Genomic DNA, 20,726 nt, shown 5'->3' with positions numbered 1-20,726 from the left:
AGAGCACTCTGTCTCTTTAATTATGTAAAATGTAGAAGTAGATTGATGTCATTTGGTGCACAAAGAGGTGTTTATGAGGGTTAAGGAGTTAGTTATTTGGTGGTTACATGTTTTGATATTTACATGTTTACATATCTGAATGTTTACACATTTACATTCAAACAGTTATAAGTATGTGCTGATTCCACCTGGTTGGTTTTCCTGCATTTATCCGAGTGCAAGATTTCCTGGCTTCTGAGTTGCCAGTGAAGTATCACGATGGCTGCACACAGGAAGTGCTCTTTTTTATGTTGAGCTGTGCAGAGAGTAAAGATGCTGCTATGGAAATTGGTAGAGCGGGAGGTTTCGTGTTTGCTATGTGTTGGTGTTAGTCTGTAATATAAGGCAGTAAACAGGAACAGGAGTCTGGGCTTCATTAAAGGAGCTGTAATTGCACAATGTAACTAAAGGTTCCAACACTAGGTGGCAGTGTTTTATCAGAAGATATCAGTGTCGTTGTGCCAGCAGTGAGAAACGGTCTGCCCTGTGAGTGTGGTGCTTAGTGCTGACTGATTTGTGTTCAGGCTTCCTGTCTGAGGCCTTTCTGTGTCGTTTGTCGTTCCACAGGCCAAACACACACTCGCTAAGCTGTGATCCTAAACGGGCCCTAGGTGAGCCTGCCTGTGTTGGTCCTGAGCCTGTGTGGGGGGCACCCTGCCTCACCCCGTAACAGCTGTAGTCAGCAGATTACATCATCTGTTGATGTTTGTGGTCTTTCTAACCCACTGTAATCCACAGAGGTGGAAAGCAGCTCCCCACACCTCTCCACTGTGTTTATTCCACTCTCTGAAGTCATAGTGAGTGGACACTGCTTCACTGATCAAGTCTACATTATGTTGCCTGCTCAGCGGTCCCCAACCCCCGGGCCACAGACTGGTACCAGTCCGTGAGTCGTTTGGTACTGGGCTACGCTGAGGCTTCGATGTGAAATTCATGGTTTTCGGGGGTTATATCAATTTTTAGCTTTTTATTTTAAATCATTTTTATCATTAACTTGGTTTCCCCGGGTCTCTTCCTGTGTGTTATGATTAAATCTTATTGTTTTGGCACCAGTACTGGTTTTATTTTGTTGTATTTATCCGTGACACCTTATAGTCGGCTCCGTGAAAATATTGTCAGACATAAACTGATCCGTGGTGCAAAAAAGGTTGGGGGCCGCTGACTTAGAAGACATGATTTACTGAGATACGATGGAGATTAGACTCCGATGACCTCGACATGGCAGGACAGCTTCTCAGCGGTGGGAGGATTTAGGAAAGGACCTCCCTGTGTGAGGTGGAGATGGGAGGAGGCGGGGTGCATGAAAGAGAGTCCGAGAGGGAAAATAATGGAGAGCACAGATTTACACCACGCGAAGCAGAGTTTGATCGGCTCCAAGAAAGATGATTGGACTAGAGTAATGATGTCATTACTGAGGTTGACAGCGTGATGGGAAATCTAAAAACTATTTTAATTTACAGTTCGTGCCTTCAGAGCCCAACTATTAAGACAGTGTAATGTGTATGTGCTAGCATGTAACCTGAACCACCACATGCCGCAGTGTGCACAGCATAAACTCATTTTCACTGCCAGTGACTAAAATACATAAAGCTCAGCACTGCAAAGTTAGGGGACAGTGCAAAACACACTCAACAGTTAACATGTACAGTAATAGTTAATGAACTAAAATGCAACAAAAAGACAGAGCAATGCAAATCACAATAAAAGAATAGAAACTGACATAAACTGACAATGTTGACTGAAAACTGACCACCAGAGGAGACGCGTGTTTATTTCTGGTTGATTAGACTTTCACACATTGTTTTGTGTATTTCAATCCTTTTTAAGTAGAGAAGAAAAAAATGCCACTGCATCCAGATTCAGAGGAAATATGGAATGAGGACATTTCTAATATTGATCGATCCGAAGCTGTGGGCCGAAGCTCAAGTTCTTATTTGAACAGTTACAGTGTCGGTCCTCTCGCCTCTGAACGCCACCATCGCGTATTTTAAATCTAACAAATCAGGTGTGATTGAAGTTCAGACTTTCAGCTTTAATTCAAGGAGTTTAATAAATGTATGAAACAGTTTAGGACTCACTGACATTTTATACATAATCCCTGATTATTAAAGTTCTGTGGTTTTCAGTCTGGGATTTCACAACAACAGACTTTTGTTGACTTTTCAGCAAAACATAAAGGTCAGAACACCATTATGTCAGTTTTACCTTCACACAGCTGTACTGGGACTTCAGTTTCTCTATTAAAATCCTTGGTAAGGTTTAAATCTGATACAGTGCAGTTACATGTTACACATGTCAGACTGAGAGGTGACCAGCAAACTCTCAGTAGATGTCCCTCTCACAGATCCAGTGTTTTGATCCAGTGTTGGTGTAGTTCCATGTTCCTTGTAGATCCATAAATACTTTGAAGTCATCCTCAGGATCTAATTTTGCAACTGGATTCCAGCCTCTGTTGAACAAGTACAAAGTTGTTACAGGTAAAACCCTGAAAACACCACAGAGTACTTTGCAGAGAGCTCTTAGCAGTGCTTAGAAACACACATCAACATATTCTCCTGCTGAACTATTTAACTTCCATTTGTCTTCCCAGTATTCCCATTATTACCAGTTATGCAGTTTTCACACATGAACTGCAGCTCTGAACTTTTCTATGCAAAATGATGCAGGACGCATGAGAACCATATACTGTAAATAAAAGATGGACGTTGCCACTGTGACATCACCCGTTAGTTACAAAGCCGTGTTTTTAAAGCCTCCTGAGGATCTGGCCTTTAAATCCAGGAACATCACATACTCATCAGTCACCTTGGTAACCACACAGTCCCCTCCCACTAAAGCGTACCTGCTTTATCACCTGCTTTGAACATTAACAGGAGAATAAATGATTAAATGAAGATCACCATCCAGTAAATCTTAAACTGAGACCATGGACTCATAGAAAAGTGTTCATGAGGACTTGGATCACTGCAGCTGAAGGACATTTTCCCACAGACTTCAACACAAGCTGACCTGTGTATGCAACCACAGGAGACGCCCCCTGCTGGCTGTTAGAAATAATGCAGATTTATAGGATTTCTACATTATCTTGGTGAGAACATAAATGTTCAGTGTAGTCAGATCAGACCTGAAATGATCTTTAACAAACAGTAACTGTGTGGTGTGAGCAAGTGGGTGTCATGTATCCTGCCTCCTGCACACTCTCTACAGACAGCAGCTCCTCCATCAAGTATCTCCAGCTGGGACAAACTCTCTCCTGTTCTGTGCTACATGGAAAAAGCGTCCCGTCCTGATTCTGTGACAGTGTTCAGAGTTCATATGTGAAAACGCCCATAGCTTTTATCCAGGAGATAGATCACAATTTTATAAACTCTAAATTAAATTTCTCACGTATGTGCTAGTGGTGATCCGTCCACCCACTCCCACGTCGTTGACCAGCGCTTTCCCTTTCTCTCCAGACCGATCCAGAAGTCTCCACGTTTATTCAGCTCTCTGAAAAATTCCTGATAGTTTGTCAGAAACAGGAATGATTAGTTTTTCGTCTCATTCCAGTTTCTATAGGAGTAGATTCATGTTTCAGGTTTTTTTCATTTTGTTAATTTTTACTAATCCAAAAAATAACCAACATGAAGATCTTACTCATAATTATTGATTTAGAGATTCCATATTTAAACAGAAAACACTGAACAGCAACGAGAGACACAAAAACATATCACATGTACAGACGCACATATTTAAATCATTCATGGACGACTGAGCTCTGACAACAACATCATGTATATCACACATTTAGTATCTTAAGTTAACAGTTATGACACACTTACATGTTTGCTCCTGGTCTTTATCACCAGCAGATCTGCTCCTCTCCTCTCACAGTCTTTCCTGCTCTCACTCCAGTTTTTCCTCTCAGTAGAAATGTAGTAACAGCTGCACTCAAATCTTTTCCATTCTTTAAGAAACAACACATCGTCAACACAAGGTCCAGTTTCAAATCATGTAATAACAGTTTAATAAGAGTCAGTTTGAGATGTTTCTCACCTGTGGTGTTCGCCTGTGTTTGGTTGTTGTTTCCAAACTGGCAGTTCATCCTTTCCAGATCCGACGTCAGCTTCTGATTCTCAGACGTCAGCTTCTGATTCTCGGACGTCAGCTCCACATCTCATGAAAACCATAAAACGAGACAGTTCAGGATGTAAATACAAATCAGCTGCTGAAGGCTTTGACCTTTTGACCATGTTATTTAAATAAATGTGAGTCCTCACAGAATTTGTAGAAGACTGTAAGCCCCGCTACCAACAGGAGACACAGTAGACCCAGTATCAGGGCAGGAACTCTGAACTGGTCTCGTCGGGCTGCTGGGAGGTGATACTGAGTGTGCGCTTCTGCAACGTGAAGCAGAAGACACAGTTGGATTAAACACATTTTAAGTTCCTCCTTCAGTTTATCTGAACGGATGAGATGAAAACGTTTGATATTAGTGAAAACACCACGACACCTACTGCAGCAAGCAGCCACCAAACACTGTCTAACATGAGGGGAGATGCTAACAGGTGTTAGCTAGCTGCTTTTGGTTCATTACTACCTGAGCAAGGAGAAGAGAAGGCTAACCTCATCTAACAAGCTGCTGTTACTCTACCACAAATGTCTCGGAGCAACAAGGACGTCACGGCTCCAAGCAAGCTAGCATGTTACAAATCTTCTCTCCTGATCGAATAAATAAACCAACAACATCTATTAAAATTTCCTGAAATTATTTCAGGCATTTTACTGATACTTTTCAGTGTCACTGCCATATCTCTGCTTTCAGGCAGCAGTGTGCTCAGCTTTGCAAACTGGTTGGTTTTAAAAGAAAATGCTAGTGTTTCATATAAAGTATGATCAGCCCACAGTTAATACTGCACTTTTATATCTAGCATGGACGTCTTGATTCTTGTGATTCTTACCTCCGTGTCGTGTTGAACGAGCCTTCTGGTCTGCGTAGACGACCGAAGTCTCGTAGATGTCGACTTCTCTCTCCAGTCTCTCCTCTCTGTCGTCTCGGTTTCCATATTTAAATTTAATGGTCAAATCTGGATCCTCGTAAATGTGGGAAGACATTTCAAGGTGTGCGGCTTCCAGCAGACTCAGTTTTCAGTGCAGCAGAGCTGTCAGTTATGTGTCTCTGATGCTGCTGTCAGTTTCTCCGTCGTTCTGTGTCGAGCTGAAAAGGTTTGAACAGGATGTCGAGAGAAAGCTCTGGCAGGAAACCATAAACACAGATATTAGATTTTTAATGATTTGGAATTATAAAAGTGTTGTTTTTGTTCATGTTTGCTTCTAAATGTATGAAACAGCAACAGCTAAAACAAAACAAACTAGAGAAAGAGATGCTGGCGTGCAGTAAAAAGGCCAATGTGTTCGAGTCTGTACGTGCTGTTTCTCCACTGACAGATGTGATGATATGAATGTGCCTCACTCATGTCCTCATTTGACACCATGAGATAAAAGATAAAAAATGGAGCTGAAGAAGTTTCATAGACCAATAAGAAACAGTTTGAAGGTCATGTGGCACATATGGAGGAAATGGCTGAATGACGTGGACGATCCAGCCGGACGTACTTACACTGTAACTCTGCATTTCACTAAAATCTAAAGACACGGAGTACTACACAGGAACAATTAAAAATAGGTTGTGATAATTGAGGAAATGATAATAAATGTAATAATTGTGAAAGCAGGATTATTCAGGGAGTCCTTTTAATAATTGGAATGATTGAATATTAATAATATTAATTCACCAATGTCATCAGTTTTGTACCAGGCACGCACATCTAATCTTTTTAGTAACCTCATTATGACAGACCATAGTCATGCTCATCAACAAACATTTGGAAACAACAAAACATTAGGCTCCGCCCTCTGCAGGGCCAGTGTCCAGGTTTTCTTAGTTTTTCGGTTGAGTTTTGATCTGTAGAAATATTCTGTAGCTGTAACATTTCCCATGTTAGAAAAGCCAGTTACAAAGTAAAAGCATTTTTAAGATAAGAGATAAGATAAGATAGAACTTTATTAATCCCTCGGGTGGGTTCCTCTGGGAAATTCGACTTCCAAAAAAAGCACAGCAACGACCGAAGTTACAGTTACAGAATTGTTATATATATATATATATATATATATACACACACACACACACACACACACACACACACACACACACACACACACACACACACACACACACACACACATATAAATACAGAGACAAATATAAATAAAATATACAAAGGGGATAAATAGAATAAATAGGAATAAAAAATAAAAATACAAGTGAATTGCACATTTCAAGTATTGAGTCTATTGCACTGTTGACTATTTACAAAAGTATTGCACAAGGTATTGTACAGTGAGGTGAAGAGGCACTGCAGCTTAGTTGTTCCCTCCTTTGTCCTCCTGTCTCCCCTCCCTCTCCCCTCCAGAGAGGAGTTAAACAGTTTGATGGCGTGTGGGACAAAGGAGTTTTTAAGTCTGTTAGTTCTTGACTTTGGGAGAAGCAACCTGTCACTGAACAGACTCTTCTGATTGTTTATGGCCGTGTGCAGAGGATGCCCAGCATTGTTCATAATGTCCATTAGTTTCTCTAATGTCCTTTTCTCTGCCACTGTCACCAGAGTGTCCAGCTTCATGCCGACCACAGAGCTAGCCCTCCTGATCAGTTTCTCCAGCCTGGATGAGTCCTTCTTTGCTGTGCTGCTCCCCCAGCACACCACAGCATAGAAAAGTACTCCAGCAACCACTGACTGGTAAAACATCCTCAGGAGCTTCCTGCAGATGTTAAAAGACCTCAGCCTCCTGAGGAAGTACAGTCGGCTTTGGGCTTTTTTATACAGGTGCTCTGTGTTGTTTATTATTTGCTTCAGAGCTGAGCAAACATTAATGCTGCAAACAACAAAGTTCACTAATCAGCCCTAAATTTTACAGAAAACACAAATCTAAGAAATATTTAACAAGATTATTAAACCAAAGGGAAAAAACAGACTGTTCACAAACGAGGCGTCTCTGACCTTTGATCAGTAACTTTTAATGTTCGTCTGCTTGCACAGATCACGTTCTGATCATTATGAGGGAAATACACCAAACTACGCTTCATCTTTAATAAGGAGTCTTTAAATAACCTCGGACTGGATTAATGTCTAGTTTGAACTTTCACATGTTTGTAGTGACTTTGTGACTGAAACGTATCACGTAGCTGATCATAAACCCACTTCCTCCTCTATGAACTCACAAACTGATTTCCTCCCGAGTATTTGAAGCCGTCTTCTCAGACAGCAGGACTCGTTGGTGGTGGAGTTAGACGTGTTATTATTTCAGTTAAAGCACTGAAACTGATTCAGCTCACTGCTTCCACTGTTTGTGACTCTACCAGCCTGAGCTCATTTCCCACACAGATATTATAACTAGATCGGTTATGTGGTGTGTTTTGAGGTTTAGGTAACACAGAAACGTAATAATGCACAAAATATAGTGAACTTAATCAAATCACTATAAAGGCAGAATTAAGTAATTAAATAATGAAATGATGCAAAGCCTTTTTATCCAGCCTGATAAATACAACGCTCCCTGTTTAATCAAAGTCTGCTTTCCAGGTTTGTGTAAAATCCAGCAGTCATTGTAGCTGAGGGGGTGAATGTTACTGTACACTGATGCATGCACGTATTTGAAAATGATTAGAGCTGCTGTGTGTGGCGTGTCTCACCTTCTTGGATCTTGGATTGGCTCCGGCCACCCTGTGGTTGGTCAGTTGGTTCATGGGTCACCTGATAACCAGTAAATCTCTGGGAAAGTGTCCCACATGACCAGTTAAAGCCACCATCACCACCTCAGAATATCCAAACCTGCACATTTGCCTACATCACATCCGTGTTTTTAGCACATTAGCTTCAACTTTCTCTGTCCTGCTCTCTTTAGGGACCAACTGGTCCTGTTGGAGATACGGGTCTTCCAGGACCTCAGGGACCCCCAGGACGGCAAGGACCCAGTGGACGCTCCATTATTGGACCCCCGGTGGGTTATACAGTTTTCAACAACCTTTTAGTCTTTTTTTGTTACTTTTTTCCTTAATCTTTGATTTAAAGTGTGTCGTTGTGCCTGCAGGGCAGTCCTGGAGAGCGAGGTCAGAAAGGTGATGTGGGACAGCAAGGAACTCAGGTAATAATAGTGATCAGCTTTTATATACTGACAGATCACAGCTCTCATTGCACTCTGAGTACGATACCAACACTCAGCTTCTCATTTCTTTACATCAAGTGATGCTTAAACACATTACTGTGCTTTCATAAATGAATATAAATTATTCAGAGAGATAATAAAGATCAAATTTAGACTGTGAGGTGGAATTACCTGTTACTTAGGAAAGAAGGAGACTTCCACATCACTTCTAAAATCCTTCACTCTCTGCGAGTGTTTAACCTCCTTTCATCCCGATGTCTGTCATGTTGTGTCGACCTCGAATAAAACGCAGGTACAGGACTTCATATCCTCAGACTAAGGCTACGTTCACACTGCAGGCGAAAGCGCATCAAATCCGACTATTTTGACCCCATGTGACCCACATCCCATCATGGTGTGACAGTGTGAACGGCACAAATCTGACCTGGGTCACTTTCGTATGTGGTCCTGAATCTGATACATATCTGATGTTTTAGAAAGCGACTGCTGTTTGATGGTCATGTCGCATTAAATCCGTCTTTTACGTCACTGACACAAGACAGACGCCAACTATCAGCGCCGGAGAAGACATCGCGAACGCTTCCTGGCCATCCAGCGTAGATGTCAGTGAAACTGTTGGGAAGATAACGTTGGAGAAACGTGAACATTTTATTTGTATAATCTGCAGATTCTGACAGAAATCTATCCTTTGAAGCAGCAATAAGGATCATTATTAGGCCAAATGTAAATAACAAACAAAATTGGGAAAGATAAAGTCTGAAACAAGTCTTTACATTAATCAGTCACACAATACTGTTGGTCTGGGTCTGAACAGAGCGCGTTGTGTGTCTTCTTTTGCACATGCGGCCGCGTTGAGGGTTCACACAGGAGCGCGTTTGCTGTCGCATTTTATTTGTAGTGTGAACAAGCAGACAAAAAGATCGGATTTGATCATTAAGACCTGCAGTGTGAATGCAGCCTAAAAGTGTCCCTAAGAGTAAAAGTCATGTCATGGGAGCACCTGTGAGTACTCTTCTCTTAGGAGGTATTTAGGAATCGTGCATCCAGAGCTGCATCACAGGCCCACTCACATATAATGAGTTACAGACACTGATCTTGATGCATGTTGAGGTTTAGGGCTGGTGTGAACGTGACCTGCAGTGACCTCTGCTCTCCTCGTGCTGTTTCAGGGGGTTCCTGGAACACCCGGAGGTCCAGGGAGGGAAGGACCTCCAGGACCCAGAGTGAGTCATAACAGACACACTAATAATTCAGCTGTTTGACAAGTTTGTTGATACTACAAATATTAACAGTCAGTAAACCACTGGGATGTTGTCAAATACTAATATGAACAATATAACCTGTAATGTAGATATTTTATCATCTTCACCTCTGATACTGTTCATATGAGTACTACTGTAGTAACACTGTTATATCTGTAAACTGTCTCTACTGTCATTGTACTACTTTTGTTTTTTTCTAGATTATATTAAGTTATATAATACCTGAATAGAATGAGATTATGTACAATTCTATAAACTGATCTGCAAATTTAAGACAAATTACATATCAGATGTTGAATTTGAGGCATTGGATTGATTTTAAATATGTGCTAATTTGGGGCAGGAGCAACAATGAAGTACAAAAGAGGTGCGATGCTTTAGAAAATGACACGTTAATGCACGGCATGGCTCCACAGAAAGACGAGTGGAAAAGAAAACAGAAGAAAGATAAAAGTTTCCTAAAAAGTCCAGAGGTTGAAAAAGGGAGACAGTCGAGCTGCTGTCAAATGAACAAAAAGACCCTTACAGAGCGAAGCAGCATCTGTGGCCCTGCAGCGCCCCCCTCTGGCCACAGTAGAGTCAGCATCACAGCCAAGGCTGGAAAGAGCGAGACACAGCTGCTGGGTCAAAGTCATCGGAGGAACTCTTTAATCCTTTTTTATTATAACATCTACTTTCACCTTCTCAGGGACTGCCAGGCAAAGATGGCCCCTCAGGCACACAGGGCCCCCCAGGAACCATCGTAAGTCACTGTTGCTGTTTTTGTGAATGTTTTGGAGGATTCAGAGGAGGATATATGTGCATGCAATGCCTGCAGCTTCTCTGTTAGGCACTTAAATGTAAAGTTTAATTAAAACTGTGACTTTAGGTGATAATGATGGAACTGGGTCAAGCTGGGCAGGGCTAATAAGCTCAGTCAGGCGTGTACAACAGGAACAACTTTATAATAATTCAAATAATATAATTAAAAATTGCTTTTGATTTCTTCAGGGAACTCCGGGAGCTCCAGGATCCCCAGGAAGTACAGGCCCTCCAGGAAAGCAGGGAGAGCTGGGCCCACCGGTGAGTCTGTCAATGAGTGGAGCTGCCTGTCCCCATTAACCAAACTGGCCGGGGTGGGCGGGGTTTTTAGCTCTTAGAAGGAACGCCATCATTTGTTTTATGAGCATGAGCTGCTGCATGTGAACAGAGACGCAGGAGGCAGCAGAGTGCAGCGAGGTGAGCGTCTGTCAAAGAGGTTAACAGCTTCCTGTCCAGGCTGAAGCTCTAGAAGCTGTTTGACACATTCACTGATATGTGGAGCTCAGTGTTTTGTGTTTATGTCAACAGAAAAGTGCTGTTTGAGCCTTCACCTCAGCCTTTCAAATGGCCAACACAAATCCTTCTTTCTTTCTCTCAGAGGCTGGCAGTGTCGTTATCCTTCTGGGTAAACGCTTGAGTGAACAGATCCATCACTGGTGCTGACGGCTCCTCTTTCTCTCATTCTGTTTCTACATCAGGACTTGTGTTATGTTGCTGCGATGACTCAGTGGCAGGAGTCACAGTTCACTCAAAGTCATTTTGTTCTCACTTAAACGTGTTTATTTCTGCTGTGAATGTGGAAGCTTTTGGAGCCTGCCTCTAGTGTTCAGAAGAGGAACTGCACTTATGCATAGCCTTAATGTTTCAGCCCCACAGTGTCGTTATTGCAATGTGTTAAAATATTTTGCCAGCAGTGGAAATAAACTAAAAATTCAAAGAGTTTCAAGCATTTAAATCAGACTAAAGGAGAAACAGGTGGGACAGCAGCTTCATGCAAAACGCAGCAAAGTGTCTCAGTTTGATCTCCAGCTGTTTGCAGAGTCGCTGATCAGTATGCAGGCTGTGCATGTAAACCTTTGTCTGCAGTCCATTTGCTGTGCTGGTTTCTACTTCAGCCACTGTAAACAGAGGTGTGTGAGCGCTCGCTGCTTTCGTATTTATTCCTGATTATGTGAAAACTTCATGGAGAGTAAATCACATTCGAAGTGCAGCAACAAAGAAAACACTGGACTCTGTGGGCGGTGATACAATCTGCTGACAAATGATTATTCATCACTGTGATAAAATCTTTATAAGCATGTAATTACAGATGCATGGGTGGCCTGCAGAAAGGCCTCATCAGCTCTTTACCTCATGCTGGCAGATTCGTAATGAGAATTTAGTAAAATATACAGTAGTTCAAGTTTTGGGTATTAACACTGTTTCCATAAATACTACATTCTGGGTTGTATTTTTTAACACTTTCTCACCTCGATAAACATCATTCAGTGAAAGTTTTGTATTAGAAAGAAGCACCGAGGTCACAGCAGCTCCATCGAAGTTGGTTTATTATGTGTTTGTTCCTCTGTTCTTCCTGGATGTTTGTCTGTTTCGTTATTATTATAAACACGGCGTTAAGTGACAGCGCTGCACAAATATTCATATTCTCTGTTTCGTGTCGACACATTTGAAGCCTTTAACGATGTTTCTTGTAGATTTGCTCCAGACTCTGAGAGGGAACGTTCCCGACAAACGTACCACCATCACAGTCCTGTAGGCCGTAGGCCTCTCGCTGGTCTCGACACGTTCCTGAAATCTAATCCCCTCGATTTAGGACGTGTCTGTTTCCCTCTGAGACATGTCAACGCTGAAAAGTATAAACATTTGAAATTATGTTTTAGTTATTATTCATATAGATAAAGATTTCCAACATTTTAAATAAATGACAAAAACAAGCAGGCTGCAGTTTAATCAGGATAGCAAGATGATCAACATGCTGCCCTGACGAGAGAATCACCTGCTTCATCTTGTGTTCGATGCTTCACAAGTTTGGAGGTTTTTTTCCTGGTTTTTCATGAATTCGTTTCTCTTGCAGGGACCTGCTGGAACTAAGGGAGAGAAAGGTGAACGGGTAAGCTCTCTGTCTTCATGTTATTACTTCCCCCCAGTCACAAACGTCCTGTCTGCTGACCTGCATATAGAGATATATTGTTGTGTTGCAGCAGCAATGTCAAACTCAAGGACACACAAACAGTATAATAATATATATTAATATATGTTTTATTACTATGCAGTAAACATTAGTCACTGTTTCCTTCGTTGATTACAATAATGAAATATCAACATCATCCAATAAGTAAATATAATATGTGTGTATTTGAGTTTCATAAAATAAATTTACTTTAAATTTGCTGTAACTAAAAATTTGACACTAGCAGCTGAAAAAGAAACGAAACAAATCTGCAGATTTATGAGTGAATTTCAGTCCTAATAATTTGAGTCTGTAGCGCCTTCATAAAACGCAGAATATGAATCATTTAAAAACACTCGCACATAACTACGTGTGTTTTATATGAACATCGTGTGTTTTTTCAGGGAGATCTCCAGTCGACAGCATCAGTTCAGGCCATTGCCCGACAGGTCTGTGAGCAGCTGATCCAAAGTGAGTTAAAAAACCCCAAACCTTTATTTGTTAATAATAATAATAATAATAATACTAATAATGTTTGACCTGAACTGTTTTCAGGCCACATGGCGCGCTACAACAGCATCCTGAACCACGTGCCGAGTCCTCCGGTGTCAATCCGCACAGTTCCCGGACCACCGGGAGAGCCTGGTCGAGAAGGACCCCCAGGACCACAGGGAGAACAGGGACCCCCAGGCAGACCAGGCTTCCCAGGACAAAATGGACAGAATGGGCAACCAGGAGAAAGAGGCAAGTTTAACAAAACAGTAAAACTCTGTTACTGTTTAAATCAGTGTGAACTGAGGGGCTGCCACACGGCCCAGTATAAAATAAATACAAAATTATTTTGAACTGCAAACGATGCAAAGCTGCACTGGTTCAGTCTAACAGCAAAAAATAAATAAAAAGTCAGAAATGTGCAGGAAAGGTCGAACTTCCTGACTTTCTCCATGTTACAGTGTATCTGTATGGAATGACACAAAATATAGAAATTTAAGCAGTATTTATTTCTGTTGTGTGTTTCCAGGACAACCAGGAGAGAAGGGTGATAAGGGATCTCCAGGTGTGGGTGTACAAGGACCCAGAGGACCTCCAGGACCACCTGGTAACTTACCTGCTAAGCCTTTCTGAACCATCCCAGTGATGCAGTGAAGAAAGTCCTGAACATGATTGTCTGATTAGTAAAAGAAAAAATGTTTCACATGTTTCACATGGATCATTAAGATGTTGTAAAATCCACAAATTCAACAGAAAATATAATTTTTTATCAAATGTCTTAACTGACATGGTAAGATTATTATTTTTATTATTAGTATTAGTACTAGTGTTGTTGTTGTTTTTCTGAACTGAACCAAAAAATGTGAACAAATTGTCTCTAAAATTAAATAGTTGATATAATTTTTTCTATAGTTTTAGTTGTTGAGATGTTATTAAGTTAATTCTGAGTGCCATTTAAAAATGTCTTAAACATTTATTACCTGGAAACGTCTGGAAGTACTTTAACTACTCGACTCTGACCATAAAACCATTAAAATAATCACTTTGATAGCTGCACAGTGTTTTTCTGTCCTCTGACTGACAGAACGCAGGAGAAAACACAAACACATGTTGTGATAACTTCGGGCTCACAGTCGGGGTTCTTATGACTGATGATGAGTTTGACCACAGAGTGATTCTGTAATTCTAACATTCAGTTTTGTTTTCTAAACTCTTCATCCTCTTCCTCCCAGGTCCCCAGGGACAGGGCAGACCAGGTAGCTCTGGACCCTCAGGACGACCTGGAAATCCCGGAGTACCCGGTCGGCCCGGAGCCCCCGGACCCATCGGCCCCCAGGGGCCTCCGGGTTACTGTGATCAGAACTCCTGTGTGGGCTACAATGTTGGAGGTACGTAGTCTCAGAAATATGAGGAAACTATGATCCACCGGTGTTATCAAGACTCTGATTCTGGTAGTTTTTAATCGTGCTGCTTTCTCTGGAGTTTTTCATCAAAGGAAAATACTGAGATTTTTGCTCTGGAGCTCTTTGCTCTGGAGCTCTTTGCCCTGGAGCTCTTTGCCCTGGAGCTCTTTGCTCTGGAGCTCTTTGCCCTGGAGCTCTTTGCTCTGGAGCTCTTTGCTCTGGAGCCCTTTGCTCTGGAGCTCTTGTTGTCAACCACATGATTAAAGCAGCAGCCTCCACCGTGACTGTTGTGTAATTACAGCCACAGACTGAAGAGGCTGTAATGAGACAAACCTGCATGTTTGTTCAAATATGTGAACAGAAGAAACTTTTTAACTGAGCATGAAAACATTTCACTGCTGATTGTACTTGGACTGAAGGCATGAGGACAGATGTTCAGTTCTTGTGGTTCATTTTCACACTGAAAAGCTGCCACTGAGTTAAACAGAGTGCATGTCACAGAAGTGGGCATGAAACACTGCGTGTATAAAGGTTCATTTACACTCTGGAACCCTGCTTTCAAAAACTGACAGAAATTTAAAACCTCATGAAGCTGAATTTAAGAAAAAAGTGACGTCCGGCCACAAGGTGGCGCTAAACATGTTCTAAGAACTTTAGACACTTATTTCTTAATTCCACCTTAACAATCAGTCTGTGCCGGTCTGTGAGAGCAGCCTTCATGGTGTAAATGAGCCTTTATACATTTAGTGCTTCACATAAAGTCATCCACCCACACTCAGTGTATCTGAAGGTGAAACACGTTCAGATACACTCACAGCTAAGATGCAGGATTCAGTTTCACAAACAGCAGTGTGTGTGTTGAAGTTAAAAAACACAGAAATTCATCTTCAGTGTGTGATTTTTACATTTTGTACAATTTCAAATATCATGCAGCGCACTGGGCTCAGAAAACAGACTCGATGCAGCGACAGAGACAGAGATGATGTCTTTAACCATTTAGCCTCAAAGTGGTCGTGCTACGGACTTTAAAGGCTCATTTCACCCAAAATAATCAACTCTGAGCAGAATTTGTTGAGACAGTTTGTTTCTGAACATTTGAGTCAAAACAGCTGAGTTTTTAAAGTTTATTTATTCTGCTGCTTCTTATTTTAAATATCATACACAGACTTTTACAGTGGTAGATTTTTCTGTTGATGCTAAAGATGATCAAAATGAGGTTCAGTTTGTTGAACTGAGACTAGATGTTGAGTAAAGATGCTGATTATTTGACTTCAAAGTGAAAAATAAAAGAACAGAATATTTTATTGTGGTTAAAACTCATTTAAACGACAGATCTTTGAACATCAGCTCTGGAAGGAAGTAGAAGGAAAAAGCCTCAAAAACATGTTTTATTCCACACGTGGTCATAAACTCTGCATCTTAACATCTCAGTTGGTGCTAAATCACTCTGTGCAGTGAGTGTGGGTTTAATGTGTTGCTGGAAAGATGCTCCATGCAGGGTTTTCTAATGCATGCATTAGTTATTAAATGTCACCATATAAACATTCAACAAATGACTTTACAAAATCCACATGAAAGTTGCAGGTGATGAAGCAGCACTGCAGGCAGATGTTACCTTGCAGCATCAGTCTGTTCTCCCTCCTGCTGCAGGCAAAGACCCAGGAGGCATTTCTATCTGAGCAGCTTCACAGCTGATCCCTCACATGCATCCTGATCACTGTTAGTTTGCACCAATCACAAGTCAGCAAACATGTTTTTGAGAGGCTAAAGAAAACCCTGCAGGAGTCATCTTCAGCATGTTCTGTGCATGTTGGTGCTACATCACTGATGTGTTTGAGGTTAAAGGTCACACAGTGGCCTAAACGGAGCTGTGCAGCTTGCAGTCTGCAGGGTGGTCATGTGAGTAATGTCTGCATGTTGTAATCACTCTTCTGTCTCTGTGTTTGTGTCTCCACATCTCTGTCTTCACCTTCTTTTATCCCCCATAATAACCCACAACAGAATATTACTGAGACGTTCACAAATAATCAAACAGGGCTGTGCAATTCATTTGTTTTGTCTCGTGCTATAAATCCAATGCACCCTTTTTCCTTCCCAGTGTCCACTTTCACCCCCTCTCTAAAACCTTAAATCCCTGACAGTCAGTGGCAGGTTCAATGTAGCACCATCAGAATTATTGCTATGATCCAAACAACCCCACATGTTAGACCACATGTGACTTCAACCATGATGTGGCTTCAGTTAAGTTTGCATACACTCATGATGGGCGGGAATGTGGTAGTAATTTGGAGCTTTTTAGGATTTCTTTGAACTCTTCTTTTTCCAGGCTGGAATGATTGTAAAGCTTAAATCTTTAATGACTTATGGATCTGGATTAAAAGTATGCAAACACTCAAACTAATATGTGGTTAAATATACCTTCAGGCAAGCTGCACTTCAACCAGATGCTTTTGTTAGCCATCAACAAGCTTCTGGCATATTTCTGACCTGATGATGGACCACTCATCCAGGAAGAATTGGGAGGGATCATTTAAATTTGCTGGTTTCCTGGCAGACATTCCTGATCTGTCAGAGGACTCACAGGACGTTGACCATAATCATAACATTTTGTAAGAGATATATTGCTCCCAGTATTACACAGACATGAATTACTTAGAGAACAACATGCAATTATATATCATCATCTGAGCTGATCATCAGCAGATGTAATCTTAACCACATCAAAGACCATTATTATTATTACTTCCTGTAGTTGTAGATCCCTAAAAGTCAAACGTAGATTTGGTGCACATGAATCTAGAGTGGCTCACTGAGGTGCCGTATACAAACAGCACTACTTTATGTGATGCATTTGTTGCTTGTTTTAATTTTTTGTTGTATTTTTTAGGAGCAAGAAAAATATGGAATTATCAGTAGTTTGATAAAGAAATACTGTGAGCATTGACACGGTCGTCCTCTCCTTACCTTTTCTTCTAGATTATGATCGTCCAATTCCTCTTTTTTAATTCCCAGACTCCACTGACTTAATACAAACTCCTGTAACTCGTCCCAAACACTCATCTGCACGACAACTTTGAATATTTTTGCACGTTAAGTATCCAGATGCTTATCATTTGAAAGACAATATCTGAAAACATTGTTACTTAAAATATGACAGTTTGAATGATGTCATACTTGGCTGGTAATACTTAGACATTTGTACAAAATGTCTCACAAAACGTAAACATCAAAGCTCAATCTGACTTATTTAAAGCTTTTTATCCTAACGACCCTCAATATTGTCAACACTGACTTTCTAACCCAGACTCACACATCCTGACTGGGTAACCCAAACTTTAAACTCCTCACCTTATTAACTGACTCATAAACCTGACCTGGTAACCTTTGGTAACCCTTGTCTCTGTGTCTCTTGCTCCTTCCTTCTTACCCACCCCTTTGTTCTTGCTAACCCAATCAAAACCCTACAAATTGCTCCAAAACACTGCTTCCTGTGGTGGCGGGGTCGGCCATCTTTGTTTTGGGCTTTTCACTGCCTATCCGCCGGGCTGCTGGTTGGCTCATTGCCTGGTTGGTCGGCATCACAGAAGGCGAGGATGTCACTGACGGCGGCGCTGTCCCCGCAGTCCAACTACCACCCAGCGTCTTCCAGAACTACGGTGAGGTCGAGGAAGACGATCCGTACCGCTACTACCAGCCCAACTACCCGGCCCCTCGACCAGTGGCGCCTGATGATCCCGCACTGGCCCTGGGTGACATTGAGCTGAGGTCTCCTGGCGTCTACCGTACCTCTCGGAGTGTGAAGGAGGAGGAAGAGAAAGTCGGGACGAAGAGGCGACTAAAGAGAGGCGCTGCGCGGACTAACTGAGAGGAGTTGATTCTGATTGGGCGGCTCGGAGCTGCTATGGACTAATCAACAAGTGCCTGATGTAAAGGATTTCTTATGGACATTGTAGAGGGACGGGAAGGGATACCAGTCGGGACTATTGTAACATCTATGCTACATTAAGAAAACTTTCAAAACAATTTACATTTTGTTTTTCATTTGTCAACAATATTGTTTGGAAATCGTCGGATCTTAAAGAGGGTTCATGTTTCACAGGTGAACTGTTCTCACAGACTGTATAACAAAGGTTCATGTAGCCACCAATGACGTTCCCCGCTGGTTTCTAACGTTTCGTTTTGAATCCTGTTTGGTTTCCTGATGCTGTTTAAAGAAGCAAGGGATCAATGTGAGAAACCAGTGGAAATGGTCAAGGGGTCGTGACCTCTCAGTTCATAGACACATTAAAGTACAGTAACGTGTCAAACTGGGCAAAAACACAGCCGTCCATTATTTTTAACTGCTTCAATAAAGATCATGGGGAGGAACAGAGTCTCTCCTAGTTAACACACAGTGAGTGGTTTATCACAGGGCTGTCGGGCTGTTTGCTTCAACCAGTGGAATATTTAATTCTATCCACAAGAAGGGAAACCAGTACAACAAGAGACATAACCACTTATAGATACACATGGAAAATGAACACTAGGAACACTGGTGCCCTTCTCATTGTTCAGTCATTAACAGTTGTGCTTTAACATGAACTGACCAAGATGTAAACGATCTAAATGGGCCTCAGAATGTAAATGTCTTTGAAGCAGAGTTTGAATCTCTGCAGTCATCAGGACACAGCTGCTGGATCCCAGGTTAACTTCAATCTACGACTCTATACTCCATCTACTTTAATGTCTGCATTAAATTCTGTCATTACAAAGTAAACACAGCTTGAAGCAGATTGTTGAACAAAGTAAATAAAACCCTGACAAATATCTAAATGTACCACTGCTTACCTTCAGTCCCTCTGATGATAAATGGTCCCTCAGCTAAATCAAACCTGCTCGCTCAGTCCTCACAACAGCAGCTGAACTGCTCTGAACTCTGCATCTACACACAGATGATCTAAACTAATGGAGCCTTAAACCACGCCCCACTTTATCATTTTTATTCTTTATTGGACAGTTGATTAAATAAAGTGGGTTTTAAAGAAGACTGAAAACGACTGATTTTGACCCTGAAAGTTTCAACTTTAAGGTCACAGATCGACTATGTCAGTTTCCCCACAGACTTCTGTCAAACGCTGCCACCTTCTGGTCATCAGAGAGAATTTAGGGTTCAAGGCTAATCAGACGTAGAAGCTACATCCTTCTTTTATATACAGTCTGTAACTGTCCCTGTGGTCGTTAATCAGAGACTCGTCTGTCATTTATATTTTTAACCTGGTTGGTTAAGTGCCTCCAAACGGTCCAGCAACAACTTATTTCAAACTGTCTCCTTCATTATTTTTTCTTTAAAGCCTGTTAGTCTTACAAGATTTTATTTTACTCTGTTGCTTCTCTGACAGAAAAAATAAAATAAAAATATCCAAAAGGTTTTGATTTAAATTGCAAAGTGTTTGATGACAATGATGTAATCTGTTAGTGTGTTGGTCCTGTCCTGCATCAGTCTGATTATTACCTCCAGTGTCTTTGTTTTAAAGCCTTTTTATGTAAAGTTTTGCATGTTTTTGTTTATTTCAGTTACCATGCAGTGTATCATTTTCTAATCATAGAGCCATACAAACATTTTATTGTTACATATTCATATTATTTTGTAGTGCAGGTGTTGTCGCAGTATTAAGCTCAAACTGGTCTCTGTGTTTGGGGAGGCTGATGAAAATATAAGTTGTAAAAACTGAGATTCTTTCTGTGTAAATGTATTTTGGTTCAGTTTGTCAACCCACAGTTTTACTCAGAGAAGCAAATTTAACAAAGTTTAGTTGGAAAAAATGTTATTTTTCACAACGCTCTGTTTCTTACTTGGTGTTTTTATTTAGTTATCACTTCATTTCTTGTCTTTATATTCAGACTTTAATCCTTTAGTCTCATTGTCTGAATAAAATCCCAGTTACGTGGAGGACTATGCTTTTATTCAACCTTGTTTGATGTGAATTTGGCCAGAATTTGAACTTTGAACTTTCCTTCTGAGTTTAGTGTTTTGAAGCCTTCAGGTCTGTGAGGAGAGCAGTTCCCTCTACACCTCCGACCAGAATGTTTAAAAAATAAAATCAAGGAATTAATTTATTTTTCACTGGTGTTGATTTCTGAGAACAATAAAACTGAAGTACAACCATCAGTGCTGCCTGTGTGTGTGTTGGTTGTAAATGTGTTGCTGGACTGAAGTCTGATTAAACTTGAAGTGAGCAGGAAGCCTGTTGGAGCTGCAACAGCAGGAGGCTGACTGGAAACTTTCAGGTGAGTTGAAGTTTAAAATTACACACATTATATTTGTTACACAGCAGATGATATTTAATATATTTAAGGGACAATTTACATTAAATGAAA

The 20,726-nt window shown here is 41.1% G+C and overlaps 2 protein-coding genes across 4 annotated transcripts in view; one reads left to right on the top strand and one right to left on the bottom strand.

Annotated features, from left to right (window-relative positions):
• Positions 1 to 20,517, top strand: part of col14a1b (collagen, type XIV, alpha 1b) — a 170,480-nt gene extending 149,963 nt beyond the window's left edge. For 2 of the 3 annotated variants that reach the window (XM_085445109.1, XM_085445107.1), the window contains 11 exons: positions 7,981 to 8,076; positions 8,167 to 8,220; positions 9,411 to 9,464; positions 10,192 to 10,245; positions 10,494 to 10,565; positions 12,379 to 12,414; positions 12,879 to 12,945; positions 13,030 to 13,218; positions 13,496 to 13,573; positions 14,199 to 14,354; positions 17,954 to 20,517. In XM_085445109.1, the coding sequence (XP_085301235.1) occupies positions 7,981 to 8,076; positions 8,167 to 8,220; positions 9,411 to 9,464; positions 10,192 to 10,245; positions 10,494 to 10,565; positions 12,379 to 12,414; positions 12,879 to 12,945; positions 13,030 to 13,218; positions 13,496 to 13,573; positions 14,199 to 14,354; positions 17,954 to 18,234 (1,137 nt within the window). In that variant the 3' untranslated portion in view covers positions 18,235 to 20,517. The remainder of the gene's footprint in view (positions 1 to 7,980; positions 8,077 to 8,166; positions 8,221 to 9,410; positions 9,465 to 10,191; positions 10,246 to 10,493; positions 10,566 to 12,378; positions 12,415 to 12,878; positions 12,946 to 13,029; positions 13,219 to 13,495; positions 13,574 to 14,198; positions 14,355 to 17,953) is intronic. The other variant, XM_085445108.1, reaches the window with a different exon arrangement.
• Positions 1,995 to 5,445, bottom strand: LOC146682380 (uncharacterized). The gene is made up of 6 exons (XM_085446328.1): positions 4,980 to 5,445; positions 4,299 to 4,418; positions 4,075 to 4,194; positions 3,861 to 3,985; positions 3,427 to 3,539; positions 1,995 to 2,488 (listed from the first exon to the last, which is right to left on the bottom strand). The coding sequence occupies exons 1-6, from the start codon at positions 5,131 to 5,133 to the stop codon at positions 2,362 to 2,364; spliced, it is 759 nt and encodes a 252-aa protein (XP_085302454.1). The 5' UTR covers positions 5,134 to 5,445; the 3' UTR covers positions 1,995 to 2,361.
• Positions 20,518 to 20,726: the final 209 nt, after the last annotated feature.

This window comes from Copadichromis virginalis, linkage group LG22 (genome assembly GCF_057382275.1).
Source record: "Copadichromis virginalis isolate Kocher_CV1m ecotype Utaka linkage group LG22, C_Virginalis_male_GT1.1, whole genome shotgun sequence".
In the NCBI taxonomy this organism is placed as follows: domain Eukaryota; kingdom Metazoa; phylum Chordata; class Actinopteri; order Cichliformes; family Cichlidae; genus Copadichromis; species Copadichromis virginalis.
The sequence above is the reverse complement of the archived record's forward strand: the minus strand, read 5'-3'. Positions and strand labels throughout refer to the sequence as shown.